We start from the raw sequence: 16971 nt of genomic DNA on the forward strand, positions 1-16971 counted from the left end.
AAAAGTTTTAAAGCTATGATTGCATATCTGAAACCTCTGAAAAGTTCATATATGGTTTCTATATGCCAATATAAACACTCACATTAAAAACCTTTTTTTTTTTTTTATTTGTTGTGGTAGCATGAGGCTTAAAGAGGTATCTTTGAGAAATAAAATGTTTCAGAAATGTGAACTGTAACACTCCTCATATAAGACTAATTATTAAAAAAATCTGACTCTGTGTAATTTTTTTATAAGAGAAAGCTAGTATACACCCAAGCTTGACTGATGTTTGCAAGCTAAGTACACAAGAAAATGCACTTAATCCACAAGAGGTGAACAAGCATTTAACATTTATTCAGTTTAAAGACAATTTTATCCAAAGCAACTTATACATTCGATCCACAATTGTGTTACTTGATCAAATCAAGCTCAGTTTGGTTACTGATAGTGTCATGTTCTACTATTTGACCGGTTAAGCCTCCAAACAGAAAGGCACAGTTAACAATGAAATGCGAATTTGTCACAATCCAGTTTCCAATGTTGCTCAAAACTCCACATCTTTCTTCTTCCATGGAAAAAAAAACAGGATTTTTGAAAAGAGTGGTTTAATATACTTGCACTTGACAGTCAGAATCACACATGTTTCAGTGTGTGGAAAAGAGCAGATATAAGGCTTAAATATCTCCTTTTGTGTTCAGCAGAAAGAAATGCAAGGCAGACGATGATGACAGAAGTTTAATTTCTGAGTGAACCGTTCCACATCAATATACTTTTTTGTACTACTGCTACTTCAACATATGAAACACACCTCTACAAACATGGCACTTCACAGCAACCTACTACTCTGTACTATATTTCATCAAGTAACGTGTCTTAAAACGTCTCCCAGTTCGTTTTTAATGCCATGTCAGCTTCTATGGATATTTCTAGGACTGTCACTAATGATTATTTTGGTAATTGGTCGATTATTTTGATGATTAATCGAGTTAAAAGAAATTGTGGTAATTAAAATAGACCCTAGCAGAGACATAAGCTTTTAAATGACTTAAAATACATCTATAATAATGAGGCAATAATGTTATAATATGGTTTTATAAAACAACAGTTAAAATACATAATATAAACAATGATCTTGTTGTTGTTGTTACACATGTAACTTGATCAAATCCTTTAATATGTAATACTGGACAAACAATATTTAATGTGGACATCAAAATATGCGAACTCAGAGCGAGGGTTTAAACTTCTATTCTGAAATCGCAATGAACAATTTGCGTATTTAGAAACATAATTAGGTTTAGGTTCCCAGATAAATATCATAAGCAACCCAAACTGATGGATTCTGAGACGCGCCACACGTGTAAATGATAGAGTTCATGTGGAGCATTTACTGTGAACGGAGCTGCTCTGAAACGCACGTAACCCTACACACATGAAAATAAATAAAGCGCATATATATTAGATATATATATCTGCAGCACATATAGTTATTTAAATGAATTGCAGCCTTTGGGAATGGTTTTTAAATGGTTTTAATACATTGTGCAGCCTTAGAAAACGGTCTAATAATGCGGTCCATGGACTCTCGTCTGTGGATCGCGCCACTTCCGGTATTTTAGCGGTTACTCGACACGAGCAAAATGCAATCAAGGATTTTTTTTCATTGAATTGGGTACTCGAATTTAATCGAGGAATCGTGACAGCCCTAGATTTAGTATTCCCATCGTGAAATCCAGGTTATTTAAATATATAATACAGTAACAGATTGACTTTTTTTTAAATCCTCGACTGACTTTGTTTAAAACTATTTTTAAGGATGTCAGCATGTTAAACCTCAGTTTTCTCTGGAAATATATCACAGTCACAGTCATTGCTATTTTGGGAGTCTTTGATTCAACGGAATTACACACTATGTAGTTGAAAGTGTTGCACCAGGGGATGAACTCTGCTCGTCCTGGGGCCTGAAGATGAACTGTGGTAATTTGCGACACTTCTGCTGTTTTAAATGTCTCAGTAGATGGCTGAACTGGCTGAATCCCCTCCCGCATGAAGGGCACTGGTACGGCTTCTCTCCGGTGTGCACTCGCTCGTGTTTCTTCAGGTTTCCAGACTCGGCGAAGCTCTTCCCACAGTACGAGCACGTGTACGGTTTTTCTCCGGTATGGATTCTTTGGTGCATTTTCAGTTCGCTGGCTCTAGTAAAAGCACTGCCACACTCGGAGCACACGTGCGCTTTCACACCGGTGTGTTTTTTCTGGTGGTCTTTAAAATAGCAGAGCCATAAAAAACTCTTCCCACAAAAAGAGCACACGTACGGCCGCTCGTTGGTGTGGATTTTCAGGTGTCTTTTTAAGTGCGCCGCCAAAATGAACTTTTGACCGCACTGATCACAGTTGAATGGCCTTTCTCCGGAGTGAGTGAGCAGGTGAGTTTTCAGACTCGTCGCGTGTGTGAAACTCCTTCCGCACTGAGTGCATGTGAAGGGCTTCTCTCCGGTGTGAATCCTTATGTGATCCGTAAGATTTGCTTTATGCGTGAATCTTTTCCCGCACTGCTGACATGCGAATCGCCTCTCTCCAGAGTGAATTCTCATGTGATCCTTAAGGTTTCCTTTGTGTGTGAAACTCTTTCCGCACTGAAGGCATGTGTAAGGCTTCTCTCCGGTGTGAGTCCTTATGTGATCCTCAAGGTGTCCTCTTTGTTTAAAACACTTTCCACAATGAGGGCAGATGAGAGCGCTTTTCTGTGCGCAGTTATTTTCAGTCTGTGAGCAACTCAAAGATTTGTCACTAGTTATGAATGCATGAGGTTCCTCAAACTGACATTTCTCCTCCACTTCATTCAACTCTTGACTTTCCTCTTTCACCTCCACCGGGTCTAAAATGAACACAAAATAGAATATATAAAAATTAAAAAGACATTTTTCTCACACTCTTGGCATTGCTGCAGTGATGCACTTTGGTTTGCTTTTTTCCTTAAAAATTACTTTGTGATTGAAGGGATGTTACTTTAATATGGTACAATATCAACATATTCCATGTCAATTGATTTACATAAATGAACAGACCCTGCAATTACCGTAAGTTGATCAAACTGGGGACCAACCTTTTTGTTCTTCTGAGTCATCCTTTAATATCTTGAATGGTTCTGGATCACTCACGTCCCCAATCACCACTCTGACGAATTCCATCGTTTCAATGATGTGTTAAGCAGGATTGGTTGTCACACCAGTATTAATCCTGTTTGTTTGAATCCACGTGGCTTCTTCACTTGTAGAATGACTGAAATATTCCCATCTCTGGGGAACAGCTTCACTGGTATGGAGGTCCAAATCTGCCAAGTCAAATTTAAAGGGTTAGTTCAACCAAAAATGAAAATTATCCCCTAATTTACTCAGTTACTCAAGCCATCCTAGGTGTGTATGACTTTCTTCTTTCAGCCAAACACAATCAGAGTTACATTAAAAAATACCCTGGCTCTTCCAAGCTTTATAATGGGAGTGAATAGTAACTGAGACTTTGAAGTAGGGTTGTGCGATTAATCGTAATTGATTTTTGAATTTGGCTTCCGATTAGGTCTGCCGCTATCAATTATTCTAGGAATCGAGTATTCTACCGATTATTCCATCGATTAAAGCTACAATATGCAATAATTTTTTGCCGCTAGAGGGTGCTACATTCCAAACAACAATGTGAAGGAGCGTGGAATGATGGGAACTGTCGTTTTAAACTCCACCGTGGATGTAAATCAGTCAGACGGGAATCGAAAAATCATGTTCATGGATGAGGCTAAGTTCTTTTTTTATAATGACATGCTTTTTGTGGCGAGGGGGGCGTGGTTCAGCGCGGTCTGTAATGGGAGAGAGAAGAGACGAGCAAGTAGGTCAAGTGCAAATGAGGAACACCTGTGTCTTATTGCAGTGACCGGCGTGGAGAGACCGCTTTTAAGCCGCGCGCTGGAACGAGAGAGAGACTGAAGAGAAAATTGGACGCAGAGAAAGAAAACCGGTGGATCCAAGCTCTCATTTTTGAACTGTTTTGTGCCGTCGCGGTTGCCACGGTGAATGCAAGTTGTGCGTGACTTTTGTTTGTTTTGCTTTTAATAAAGTACGAGTCCCAGTCACACCGACCCGTCTTCTTCCTTCCTGACTCTTGAACCTCATCACACTTTTATTTCATTAAAATGAATTAACCGCAAGAAAAGTAAGGTTTAATACTACATTGGTTATCATAGATGTTACTGTATGTCAAATTCATTGTTGTGATAACGCTGCGCAGTTTTACGTGTTCTAAACAATTGTTGTAAAAGTACATTCGAACATACCCACATCATTTGCCAAAATACTGATTAATCTTTATGTATAACACATGCTATATTTATTTACATGGTCATAAACACCAGACGTGATAAACAATGTCAATGAACTAAACACAAATCTAAAGCAATAATACTTCCCTTACATAAACATAACTATTACCGAATGCTACATTTGGAAAATATAAAATTAAGCATGCTTTGTCGACAGAACCAGCTGCAATCGGTTGGAAACATTTGGGATATTGTAAGTAATCAACTTAACAAAATATATAACACTGGCCTTGAGATTATGGGATATTTCAATGCAAAATTCTTGCATATTGTACCTTTAATCGGATAAACATTTTTGATAATAAAAATAGATCCAAGTGAACAACAGCCTTTAAAATGACTTAAAATACAAATGTATAATAACAATAAATAATAATTGGTTCAAATAAAGTATCAAAGTAAGTAATCATCTGGGTTTTATTGAACAAAACTATTAAGAAAAACTGTCAAATAAATGATGTAAACTAATATAAACATAACTTATGTACATTATAACAAATGCTGCAGAGGGCGCCAATGGCCTGGTGTTAGTTATTGTTACTCTACAGCATGATCAAATCCTTGTTTAATATTGACCAAACAACATTTATTTCAAATGTCCACTTAATCTTTAATATTTGGTCACGACAGAAATGCAACAGCTGCTGTAATTTCTTGAACAAGATCATGTGCACATCAAAACATGTAAACTCAGAGCGATGGTTTAAACTTTTATTTTGAAATCGCAATGAACAACAATTAGCATATTTAGAAACATATGTATGTATTCTCCTGTGTTGGCGCAGGTTTATAGATTATTTACGTTACAAATCTTGTGAATTGGCGCACAATGCGTTCCCGGATGAACGTTAAGCAACCCAAACTCACAGCGTGCAGAGATGGAGTTTGCATGGAGCAGAAAAAACAGAACCCCCCCCCCCCCCCCCCCCCCCCCCCAAAAAAAACATAGCATATATTTATGAATCGCATACTTTAAAATGGTGTAATAATGCGGTTCATGGATTCTCGTCTGTGGAAAGCGCACTTCCAATATTTTGACGGTTAAGTTACTCGACAGGGTTACTAAACCTTCCTTTCCTTCACAGCGGTGCACTTTCGCTCCTCCCTAAAAGCCCAAACTTGACATCTAAATCAGCAAAATAAGTGAGTGTTGCTAAACTGCGGGACGTGCTTGATATTAAACAGTATTATTAAAAGCGTATTAAGCCTTGAAAGAGATATGGTTCCCTAGATGCCCCGAGACAAGGCGGAACACGCATAAGCGAAGTATACTGTGGGTTTCAGATACGCGCCTAAACGGTCCAATAGCCTACATATGTTGAAATGCAAACACTGAGGAAGAGCGCGTGTAACAGTATACTGGGTCCGTGCATTAAACTCTTAAAGTGACAGCAGCCTAATAAATCTGCTGCAGTCATTATTGTAAATCAAACAACAAAAGACAAAGATAAAATCACTCACTGCTCGTGAATGAATAAACTGTAGTTTTAATAAGGATCAGTCTATATTTAATGTATTCACCTTATTTTCGAACGCGGAAGTAAATATGGGTCCAGTTTCCGGTTTTTGTGCGGCACTTCCGTTTCCTCGCTTCTCTGGGCTAACTAACGATATCGATTGCGAAGGATTATGCAGAGTTGACAGAAAAATGTTACACATGCCGTAGCAGATGAATACAACAAAGAACTAAAGCCCCGCCTCACCCAGGTCGGGTTCTGGACCTGGTTGAAAACACTCATGCATTTAGCTGGTAGATTGCCAAAACTTCGCCGGCGCCTTCAGCACCGCCCTAAACACGGTCGAGCCAACGCTGGACTAAGTTAATATATCTATGGAGGTAGGCTATTTTGTCATGTCAAATGTATTAATAATGTCATCAGAATGCAACCAAAGCACATGATAGCAATAAGTAGATCATAGATGGCTATAAATAATTATAAATCATACAAAATAAATGCCATGATGACTAGATTTTATACAGGGGTTACTATAATGATTTTGTTTCTCCTTGGAGTTTTTATTCAGACTTCATAGCCCAGCCACTTTTCTGGTATCGGGTGGTCTTCTGTAGGTCTTGTGTTCACGAAATGAAAAGAACAAACATACGGTCGTTTCTTCAAATGGGCTGCGTGGCGTGTCCGTTATTTCGGCTCCCATGTTAACCGGTTATTTAGAGCTTGCACACTGCCTGCGTGACACGCGCGTCTCAGGGAAAACGCGTGCATGCTAGAAATAGAATCGATGCCTATTTTTCACGCGACACGCAAGCGTTTCGGAAGCGTTTCCAGGCAAAATAGAATAGGAAAATATGTTTGTATGTCATTTTGATATGAATACATATTAATGACATTTTGATGTTTGAATTTAGGTTTTGACATAAATGCAGATATAGCCTAAATGTAAAAAAATATATATATATTATCGATTTTCAAATATTGCACCTGTCAATACAGAACGAAATATTCTGTAGCCTATTTTGCCGTCAATACTGCCGACGTTGTCTTTGCTGCTATATATTTATGTTTAACATTAAGTGCCTTCCACAACTCTCTCCCCATATGTCGAATATATCACCAATGAGGCTTATCATGTCACCTAGCAGCAGCAACGCCTCGTCAGAGACGTTTCTGGTGTGCAAACACATAGAAAACACCACGCAACAGAAACGCCACGCAGCCAGTGTGGCGCCTGATTATTAAAATGTCAATAATTCGATGATTAAAACACTCCTGCTCCAAGTAAATCTTTCTTTTGTGCCAGTTATTATGACAACCTCTAACTGCACAAACAATCCCGGTCTTCCTCGAAGCCATAACGATGAGTTTGTTGTTACGAACAACGCTCGCCAGTGACCGGAAGTGCCTTACCGGAAGTCTCGCACAAAATACCGTCAACTGGCTGCGTCCGTATTTCCGTTAAAAATAAGGTGAATACAGCAGTGTTATTTTACATTTGATTACGTTATTCAGTTTCTGTTGTAGGCTATTAACATTACTTATCTGAATACCACTGAGTACATCTTCCTGAAAAACCTAAAGCACTAATTATTTAATTTCTATTTTTCAGTTAGTTTGTAATTTAGTTTATTTCTTCTTATTGTACTGCTGACTGTTTACTTGTCTTCTGTACTGTAACTGTTTTGAGGACTTTTACTTACATTAATTAACCTAGTCTTAGTTTTTGTTGAAGTACTGATAATTGCGACATTTCACTGACATTTAAAGTGACTCATCATGAAATAAGACTTTGATTAGATCACCCACCTATAATAGTGTTAAATAACGTTGATTTCAATTTTGAGCAAAATAATCGTGATTATGGTTTTTGTAATAATCGAGCAGCACTACTTCGAAGCCCAAAAAAGCACATCCATCCATCATAAAAATTATTCATATGGTTCCAGGGGGTTAATAAAGGCCTTCTGAAGCGAAGCTACGAAAATATCCATATTTATAACTTTATAAACTGTAATGACTGACTTACGGTCACGGCTGTGCGCGAGTCTAGTTCCGGCTGAAGAGTGACCTCTGACCTGACGCCTGGCACGTGACACGTTGGGGGGTCAGTGGGTATTTATTTTTTTACAAAATTAATATATAGCCTAACCTTGTATGAAAATACCATATGAAAAGTTAATTCAGAATTTAAAATGTTTTACAAGACATGGGCACAAATTTAGTAGAAAAAGTGACAAGTTTCCTTGACCGTTTTTAAAAATGCTTTTTTTCCCAACATCGCGTCATATAATTACGTCACAAGAGGGAGTCGTTTGCTCTGCGTTTGCTCTGGGCAGAGTAGGTTGATATTCAGTAGAAGCGGTCGTGATTCACTGTGTTTTCAGTAGTTATTAATTTCAATTTATCGTGGTCATAAATTATTGTGTTTGTGGAGTCTGCACAAACTCCAGCCTGTCAGGACATCGAGTCCACAGGTTTCCTAACAAGATAAAGGACGGTGCTATCTTCCATGTCTGGGTGCGTTTTGTGCAGCTGAAGAGTCGGGACTTCACTTCTGCATCTGCTTCGTGTGTAGCGTTCACTTTAGACCGGAGGATTATAATCCCGGTGATATGATTGAGTTCAACATGGTAACACATACAGTCCTTAAAGCCTGGGTGCAAAGTCAGTGCACTGCACATCAAGTCATACATTGACTCACTGGGGGCTCTGGGGGCCCTGACCTGCAATATGCCCTTTAACCCCCTGGAGCCATATGGATACTTTTATGATGGATGAATTCGCTTTTTTGGGCTTCAAAATCTCAGTAACCATTCACTCCCATTATAAAGCTTGGAAGAAGCAGGATATTTTTAATAGAACTCTAATTGTGTTTGGCTTAAAGAAGAAAGGCATTTACACCTAGGATGGCTTGAGAGTGAGTAAATCATGGGATCATTTTCATTTTTCTATAGGAAATGTATGAAAATGATAGAGGATAAATGCTTAACTCTTAATGGCTCTAAAATATGGCTTCAACCTCTTTAAGGAAAATATAATTTCCTATTTCGGTCTCATTTTTATTTTGAGATCCAGTATGACCAGTACATGATGACAGGTTTCAGTCGTATCCAGCAAAATGCACTTCAATCATTCACTTGCAGAATAAAACTCGACTCACTTAAAAACAAAAAAGGTTATAAGATACATAACAATAAAGATTTCACTAGCTTTAGTGACACAGGAACACAGTACAATGACTGTAAAGTATAAAGTGTACTGCAAGAAATAATATACGCAGCTTCTGTAATAAAATGTAGATAAAGCATAATTAAACATTCCCATTCTGTCCGTTTTTAACGTTACTTCATAGTTGATGTAAACAGGCCTCGAAAAAATTACAATATTATATTCGGCAATTATCTACATTTGTTTCACATTACTAACGCAAAATGTCTTCAATAATAGGCTAATACCTCGTCATCGGGAGCACTTATGTCAAAACTTCCAACCGTTTTATATAGTATATAATATATTTATATAGTATAGTATATTATATAGTATATAATATTTATATACATTAACTACTGAAGCGCTGAAAACACAGACCTTCCCTCGGCTGAATAACAGCAAACATCCATGTTCTTCTTCTTCTTCTTCTTCTTTGGAATTCTGGCGTATTCCGCACCTTAGGCACGTACCGCCACCTACTGTTTGTATTCGTACATGGATTATAGTCACGTCTCTATTCATTTTCTTTATTTCTTTATATATAAATATTTATTATTATTTCGGGTTCACCTAAGTTGTATTTCTGGCTACTGCGTGTTCAGCTCCCATGCCAAAAAACAACAACTTGTGTGTTCCCTTATTTCTTTTGTTTCCTTTTTATATTTTTAATTTCCTAACATCAAAGCCTGTCTAACATCCATGTTCCTGTGACGTGACTGACGTCATCATTACGTCGTTCGGCGAAGCTAAAATAAAAGTCTCGATCATAAATAAAACTCAAAAAAGTTCCGTTACTTCTTATTGAATTCGCCTCTCCTTAAAAATAGCAGATTTTTTGATGGTTTATTTAAAGATGTGATTTAACTGTAATACTCTGCTTTTCTAAATTCATTTCAAATCACAACCATGTTTAATTATGATCGTCCTCTGTCTGCCTGCACCTTGCAAACAAAGACATCATTCAAAACTGTAAAGGGTCTATTTTAATACACTCACAATAAAAGCAAAACAGTGTGCTTTTGTAAAATAAAGAAAACAAGCAGGATGCTGCTTTCTACCATCCCGGTTTCCTTTCTGTGAAGTTAATGGAGCATGTTACAAAAACTAATCAAACTCTGCATATATAGAGGGTTTTCACGACGCGTCATCAATCCGGAAGTCGGCCATTTTGGAGGCACTGAACGTAAACAGTGGCCAAATTTGGCTGAACGTAAACAGTGCCATTGAACTGAACGGACTCGCAAATTTGGCTGATTATTGCTTCTGAAAAATGGTCAAGTTTTGGTCTGTACTCATCGGTCGCACCGAGAAAAAACATTTCTAGTTCTATAGACTGCCGAAAGTTAAAGAGAAGAGTGCAAAAAACTGATGAAAGATGGCGTTTGTGGTTGAGAGAGGCACAGCATCAGCCACATGTGTAAATGAAGCGTTAACTATGGCTAAAATGTTGACGTAAAATAGTTAACTATGAGTACATACACACTGTCAATCCGATTATCTTTGTATCCGATTGGAATATGATCTAAAATGATGTCCACACTGTATTGCAACTGTTCAGGTCCGATTTGTGTGTCCACGCAGCTCTTTGACAACACGGCAATGATGTTGCGTTGATGGAGGGGTTTGCATTTGCAATATAAATGTTTTCTTATTTAAATTTTACAATATGGAGATGTGTAGCCGCTGCGCTGGACTACTGCGTCTCGAGCTGCAGAACTGTAGGAGGCTGGTACTGTATGCACAACTCTTTTTCCGCGCCGGTTTCAAAATACTTTTCAAAAATAATAATTTTCTGCTTGTCCGGCACTTTGCAACAACACAGCCTTGTTTCGGCAGCGACTTTCAGCATGTTCCCTATAACAACGTCTGATGTTTACATTTTACGTGGCGTGAGAAAGTCACATAAACCACGCGAAAGAGTGTTCAGACTGGTGGATTTCCTGATATGTGATTTAAATAGGATATTAAACCACATATGGATGTAGCTTGAAACGGATTTCATGTGCTTTTTTTTTGGACTGACAATCTGAACGTAGCCAATGTCGAAATAGAAGTAAGGACTAGTTGGAGAAGCTAGCTCGTTCAGATCTTTACCACATATTACCTTAAGTTTGTCAAAATGTTGAGCTCTTTCCTGCTTTAAGTCCTTCTCTATATGATTTCGCAGCTTCCATGTGTTGTTCCCGTGGTTTAGACATCAGAAATTAGTGTAACAATGTGTTCAGTAGTACATAAACAGTGCAATCCATGCTGTTGTTTACACCCGAGTACCTCCAATATGGCCGCGCATCCGGGTAACTGACCAAATCATGACGTAGGTGAAAACCCTCTATAGGCTCTGTCCCAAATGGCACCCTAAACCCTCGCAGTCTTCCTACGAGTCCACACTTTCATGACGTAACGCTGCTTAAGCTGTCAGGAAGAAGTCTGCTGTGGAGCTTGCATCAGTGCGGGCTCAGCAAACGTGCTCATCAAGGGCGCATATCTCTTCATAGAAGTTGTGAATCTTGTTTGTAATGGTGGCTCTCAAAGGTAGTTCATATGTATTATCATTAGATAACATTTCTGTTTGCTGCTGCATCTCCTTTTTCTCCAACTACGCTAGGGTCAAACAGAAAACGTGCGATGCATTAATTGTGAGTTAATAAAATTAGTGTCGTTAAAATGAATTTGTGTTAATGCGTTATTAACTCGTTAATTTTGACAGCCCTACTATATATATATATATATATATATAAGGGCTGTCAAATATTTAACGCAGCATCCGTTTTTTCTGTCATCCTTATGTTAGCGTTACATTATCATTACATGATCAGGCATGCAAATGCTTTTAAACCATTCAAGCACGACAAGACGAAAGAGACTGTCTGTGAATATGAACAAGCAGAGAAAGGAAATAGAGAGACAAGAAGAGAGAAGGGAAAGGGAAAGAAAGGAAGATGTCAGTACAACCAGTGGAGAAATGACAGAATGAGGGGTGTCATTAATGAATACCAGGAGATAGTTGGGAGAGGGCGGACTGTTAATGTTAGCTTTTTAGCAAGGGCTTGGAACATTCCAAAGACCACTTTGCAAAGGCGCATTAGTTGCAAAGTTGCTGGCTATGCATCTGGGAGGAAGCAATACCTGCCAGAGGAATCTGAGAAAGAACTGGCCAGTCTTATCAAGCTCCTCCCCAAAAGAGGCTTCCCCCTTACCAAAAGAGATGTCAAGAGCAGCAGGGCTGAACCCTGTTTCAACAGTATGAGGATCTGCTGGAGGAATTTGAGATGAATCTGCCCTGCAAGACCAGTTAGCTCTACCTGTGTGGTTGGGGAGGTAGATAAGCCCTGTGTAGAGGTAACTGCTGGGGAGAAAGAACCACGACAGTTCTTGCAGCGTTCAATGCAGCGGGAACATTAAGATACATTAACATTACGTTAACATTAACATATATTAATAAACATTAATAACATTATTAACAATGGTCATTTTTAAAGGCAAGGTGTGAGTGGCTTTATGGCTGCCCAGAAATTGTTGCAGTTAGGGTCTCTGACAACGGCTGGAGTGGGGTCAGATGTTTACAGAGCTGCTGCCAAAAGATGACCAAAGGCCCCATGTTCTCCTGTTGGATGGCCACAGTAGCCATGTCTATAATTTGGACTTCATACAACTGATGAAAGCCAAAAATTTGCATGTTATGGCCTATCTGCCTCACACCACACATGCCCTCCAGCCTGCTGACAAAGCACTTTTCAAAAGTTTGAAACACAATTGGTATGAGGAGGGGCGGAAGTGGATATGGAGGACGGCAGGACAGAAGCTCCCCAAAACTCTGGCTCACCAGGCCTGGCAGAAGACTGCGACAGTTGAAAACGTCCAGGCTGGATTCAGGGGCACAGGGATGTTTCCTGTTAACAAAAACATAATCCTTGATAATGTATACAAACCAAGCATCACAACAGAGAGGGCTGTACTACCCACAGGAACGGAACTGGCTGTGGTAGAAGATACACCGATCATGATTACACGTGACACTGTCAGTAAGGATTTGGTGTATGAAGAAGTAATCATCACATCCCAGGAGGATATGGAGAGGTCCTTATTCCACGTTTTCACTCCTGAGCAAGACACCTCAAACCATCAGGAGGAGGATGAACATCCCTCATCTTCCGGGTCTTCTGTAGAGGTCAGCACAAGACCAGTAACCTTCAGTGACCTAATACCCATTTCAAAATGGGAAATGAGCCTCGAAACAAGGGCCAGGCCCCCCACCTACCATTTAACAAGCACAGACCACATCAATTACATTACTACCAAAAAGAACAAAAAACAACCAAAGGGACAAAATCAAAAAGGGAATAGAGCACAAAGCAAGATTAGCAAATACCCCAGCGCAGCCTGCCAGAGAGTGTATGATGATGTGAATGACCCAAAGGCCACAGAGGACTGGGTGTGCTGTTGTCAGTGCAATTCATGGCACCACGAGAGCTGTGGAGAGGATAATGGCATCTGTGATGAAGATGGTTATATCTGCAAAGACTGCCTTTGAAGGAAATGGAGCAAAAGCTCTAACTGGCCTAACTAAGTGTGATGTTAAGACCTACAGTAGCTACAGAAAAAGTGTTTTTGTGTTTACTGGTAATCGATCTCTTTTTATATTGGCCCATTTTAACCAAACAGCTGGCCCATTTTACCTGAATGTTGTGCCGTGGCTCAAGAAGGTACCTGCTGATACTCTAACTCTCATAATTTTAAAACAATTATACTTTTCACATTTTATATATATGTATACTGTGTAATACTGTGAGCTCGCTCTCCACTGTACAGGTATATAGGCCTAGCCTATACATTGTTTGCTCTAATGTTCACGCAAGAACTGTCATTCTGGCTGTCAGATAAATACACATAATCTTCTGAGGTTTATCGGCCTTGTTTTATTAAAACTGATAGCTGAAATCCTATCTAAAAAACCTGATAGCTTTTCCTGGTGCAAACTGCTGCGCACTTTCATGTACAGGACTGCAACTGCAAGGTCAAGATTTTCGCTTAATAATAAATTACATTATCGGTTTGTTTCTTGTCAAACACCTTTTAGAACACTTTGAATATATGGCACGATTTGGATGGGATTATTTTATGATAAGTTTGAAGACCCCTTTAAAAAATAATATAAAACTAACTACATGAAAGCAGGAGCAGGGATTTATTTAGATTTCTTTGTGTGTTCCGAAAAAAGGTGAGTATATAATGACTGAATTTCCATGTTTGTGTGAACTGTCCTAAAGACAGTCACAGAAAAATAGTGAAGGAGGGGTAAATCAACTCTGAACAGATAAAAGCCATTGTTTGCTAAGCTATGTACACAAAAAAAAAAATTGTAAGCCTTTTTTTTTTTTTTTTTACTCAATTTAATTAATAGTAAAATTCCATAAAATTAAATTTATATAATTAAATTTATAGTTGAATTTAATTGAATTTAATAATTGATTAAGGATTGTACAATTTATTCAATTAAATTACGTAAAGATTATTCAATTAAATTTGAAGGAATTTTACTATTAAATTGCGTACATCTTAAAAAAGGCTTATTATTTTGAGTGTATGCAGTGTTTCAATGCATCTTTATTTTAGAATCTTAAGGGAAGAGCTGATTTTTTTGTAATTTTTTATTCATTCATATAGCTGCCTGTTATCTTCCAGGTTATTTCCAATTTTTTTCCAATTATTTTTATTATTATTATTTAGGTAGATTTTTAAATCGGTTGGTGCTGTTAGTTAATATTGTAACTGCAGTTTTGTCTTGTTCTTATCTGTCGTTATAGACTTACTTGAATTTATATTGTCATATAATATTGTTCGATTAAATAACGTCATTTGAAGTTGTCATACCTTGACTTTTAGTGAACTGAGGACACTGAGTTACGGTCCGTACATTTTTTTCTCCCAAATTAAGCCGATTGAAAAACACGGGGTGATGTGAATTATTCCGGCCCACCCACACTTTTAGAGGCCCACCCATCATCCACTTTCTGCATAAATAAGTAAAAGATCTTCTACTTTAATACTGGCCTTCATTCATAAAAAGATGCTATAAATCTCCACCTCCAACATCCTCACACGCAATATAGCCTACAAGTTGGGGCACCTTCTTTATGTGTACAGATGTGACGTAATGACGCAAAGACATGCTCGAATTTCCCATGGAAATCCACCAGTACCACTGAAATGAAAAACATTATTACAAGCTTACCGTTTTGAATCGAGCTAAGGCAAGCAGATAGTTTTGAACACTGGCTGGTTATACTCAAAAAATATTTTTGGATAATTTTTAACCCAAAAAAGTTACGGACTGCAGCTTTAAGCAGTGCCAAGGCTTATGGCCTGACATACAAATATTGTTCACAAATATTACATTACACAAAGTAATCATCTTTACAGTTTAAAATTAAAAATAAATAGCAAAATTTCAATATCCATCATGGCAAGGTCAAGATAATCTATATAAAAAAAACATCAACAGTCTAAATGTTTCTAAACTCGTATCACTAAAGAAGACAAGCAGTTTTATTAATATTACATAGTGTCACGGAGTCAACAGAGCCATCACTCCTGATCACTGAACCCCGCCCACCAGATCACAGTCACTTGAGTTCTGATCACCTGCACCTGCACGTCATGATTGCACTCCCTTTATCAGTCACTGTTTCCTCTACCTCAGTGTCTGTGCACCAATAAGCTGGATGCCAACCGCTGTAAAATAGCAAGAAGAAGAAGAAGAAGAAGAAGAAGAAGAAGAAGAAGAAGAAGAAGAAGAAGAAGAAGAAGAAGAAGAAGAAGAAGAAGAAGAAGAAGAAGAAGAAGAAGAAGACCTCAGTGTCTGGTCTTGTCTTTACATGATTCAGACTTTTTACCTGCATTACCTACCTGTGGATCTACTTACCTGAATTCTAGTTGTTTCCCTTCGTCTCTGTCCATCGTCGATTTGCCCTGTGTTTCATCGTCATCGTCATCATTATCACCTGCAAAGACATTATTCAAGTTCAGCTATGTGTTCACCTTATCAGCATTGCTTTCATCGTTCATCTCATCCTGCATCGCTCACTCTGCACTTAATAAAGTTTGTTTTTGTTACACTCTACCTTGTCTGCCTTCTTATGGATGTGACAGAAGACCAGACCAACAACATGCAGAGCACGGGCACTGCTGTCACGGATCCATTCGCTGAATTGGTGAACGCAGTTCGTCAGTCACTTCCTCCACCACCCACCACTTCTTCACCTGCTGCCTCTGCCAGTCCCATGGCCTGACCAGCGACATACTGCGACAAGGCGGAGGATTGCTGCGGGTTTATTCTTCAGTGTACCCTACACTTCGAGATGCAACCTCATCTTTACACCACCGATCGAGCGCGCATAGCGTTTGTGATCTCACTCCTCTCCGGTCGTGCTCTTCAGTGGGCTCAAGCGCTATGGCAAGCCGAAGTTCCTGTTAATAAGTCATTGTCTGCATTTCTAAGACATTTCAAAGAAGTCTTCGGTCAAACTACGTCCACTCTAGCCGTCCATGATCAACTTTTTCACCTTCGACAAGGTAAACAATAGGAGGGTTCCTACGCCTTGCAGTTCCGTACACACACTGTGGCAAGTGGATGGAATGAAACGGCTCTTCTCACAGCCTATCGTCAAGGTTTAGATTCTGAGATTCGTCAACTAATGGTTGTTCACGATGATAATATGGGATTAGAGAACTCCATCCAGAAATCTATCCGAGTTGCCCAACGACTTACTGCTTGCTCATCATTCCAACCCGCTTTGCATCCTCTGCCTCAGGTACCATCTGCCGCCCTTCCAACACCAGAACCCATGCAGGTAGATACTTACCATCTTACACCAGCGGAGCGTCAAAGGAGGTGGTTAAATCATCTATGTCTGTACTGTGGGGGAGAAGGACACATCTCCAACTGTTACGTTCG

At 38.9% G+C, this 16971-nt stretch overlaps 1 protein-coding gene across 2 annotated transcripts; it reads right to left on the reverse strand.

The window, feature by feature from the left end:
• Window positions 1–315: 315 nt before the first annotated feature.
• Window positions 316–9694, reverse strand: LOC311291543 (uncharacterized protein). Of its 2 annotated transcripts, none has more exons than XM_084410604.1 (3): window positions 9396–9694; window positions 3088–3315; window positions 316–2859 (listed from the first exon to the last, which is right to left on the reverse strand). In XM_084410604.1, exons 2-3 carry the CDS (start codon window positions 3170–3172, stop codon window positions 1892–1894), a joined length of 1053 nt encoding a protein of 350 aa, XP_084266730.1. In that variant the 5' UTR covers window positions 3173–3315; window positions 9396–9694; the 3' UTR covers window positions 316–1891. The 2 variants fall into 2 exon arrangements, with proteins under 2 accessions (XP_084266730.1, XP_084266731.1); XM_084410605.1 differs by lacking the exon at window positions 9396–9694 and adding an exon at window positions 9263–9288.
• Window positions 9695–16971: the final 7277 nt, after the last annotated feature.

The sequence above is a fragment of the Rutilus rutilus genome, assembly GCF_951802725.1.
Source record: "Rutilus rutilus genome assembly, chromosome: 6".
Taxonomy (NCBI): Eukaryota; Metazoa; Chordata; class Actinopteri; order Cypriniformes; family Leuciscidae; genus Rutilus; species Rutilus rutilus.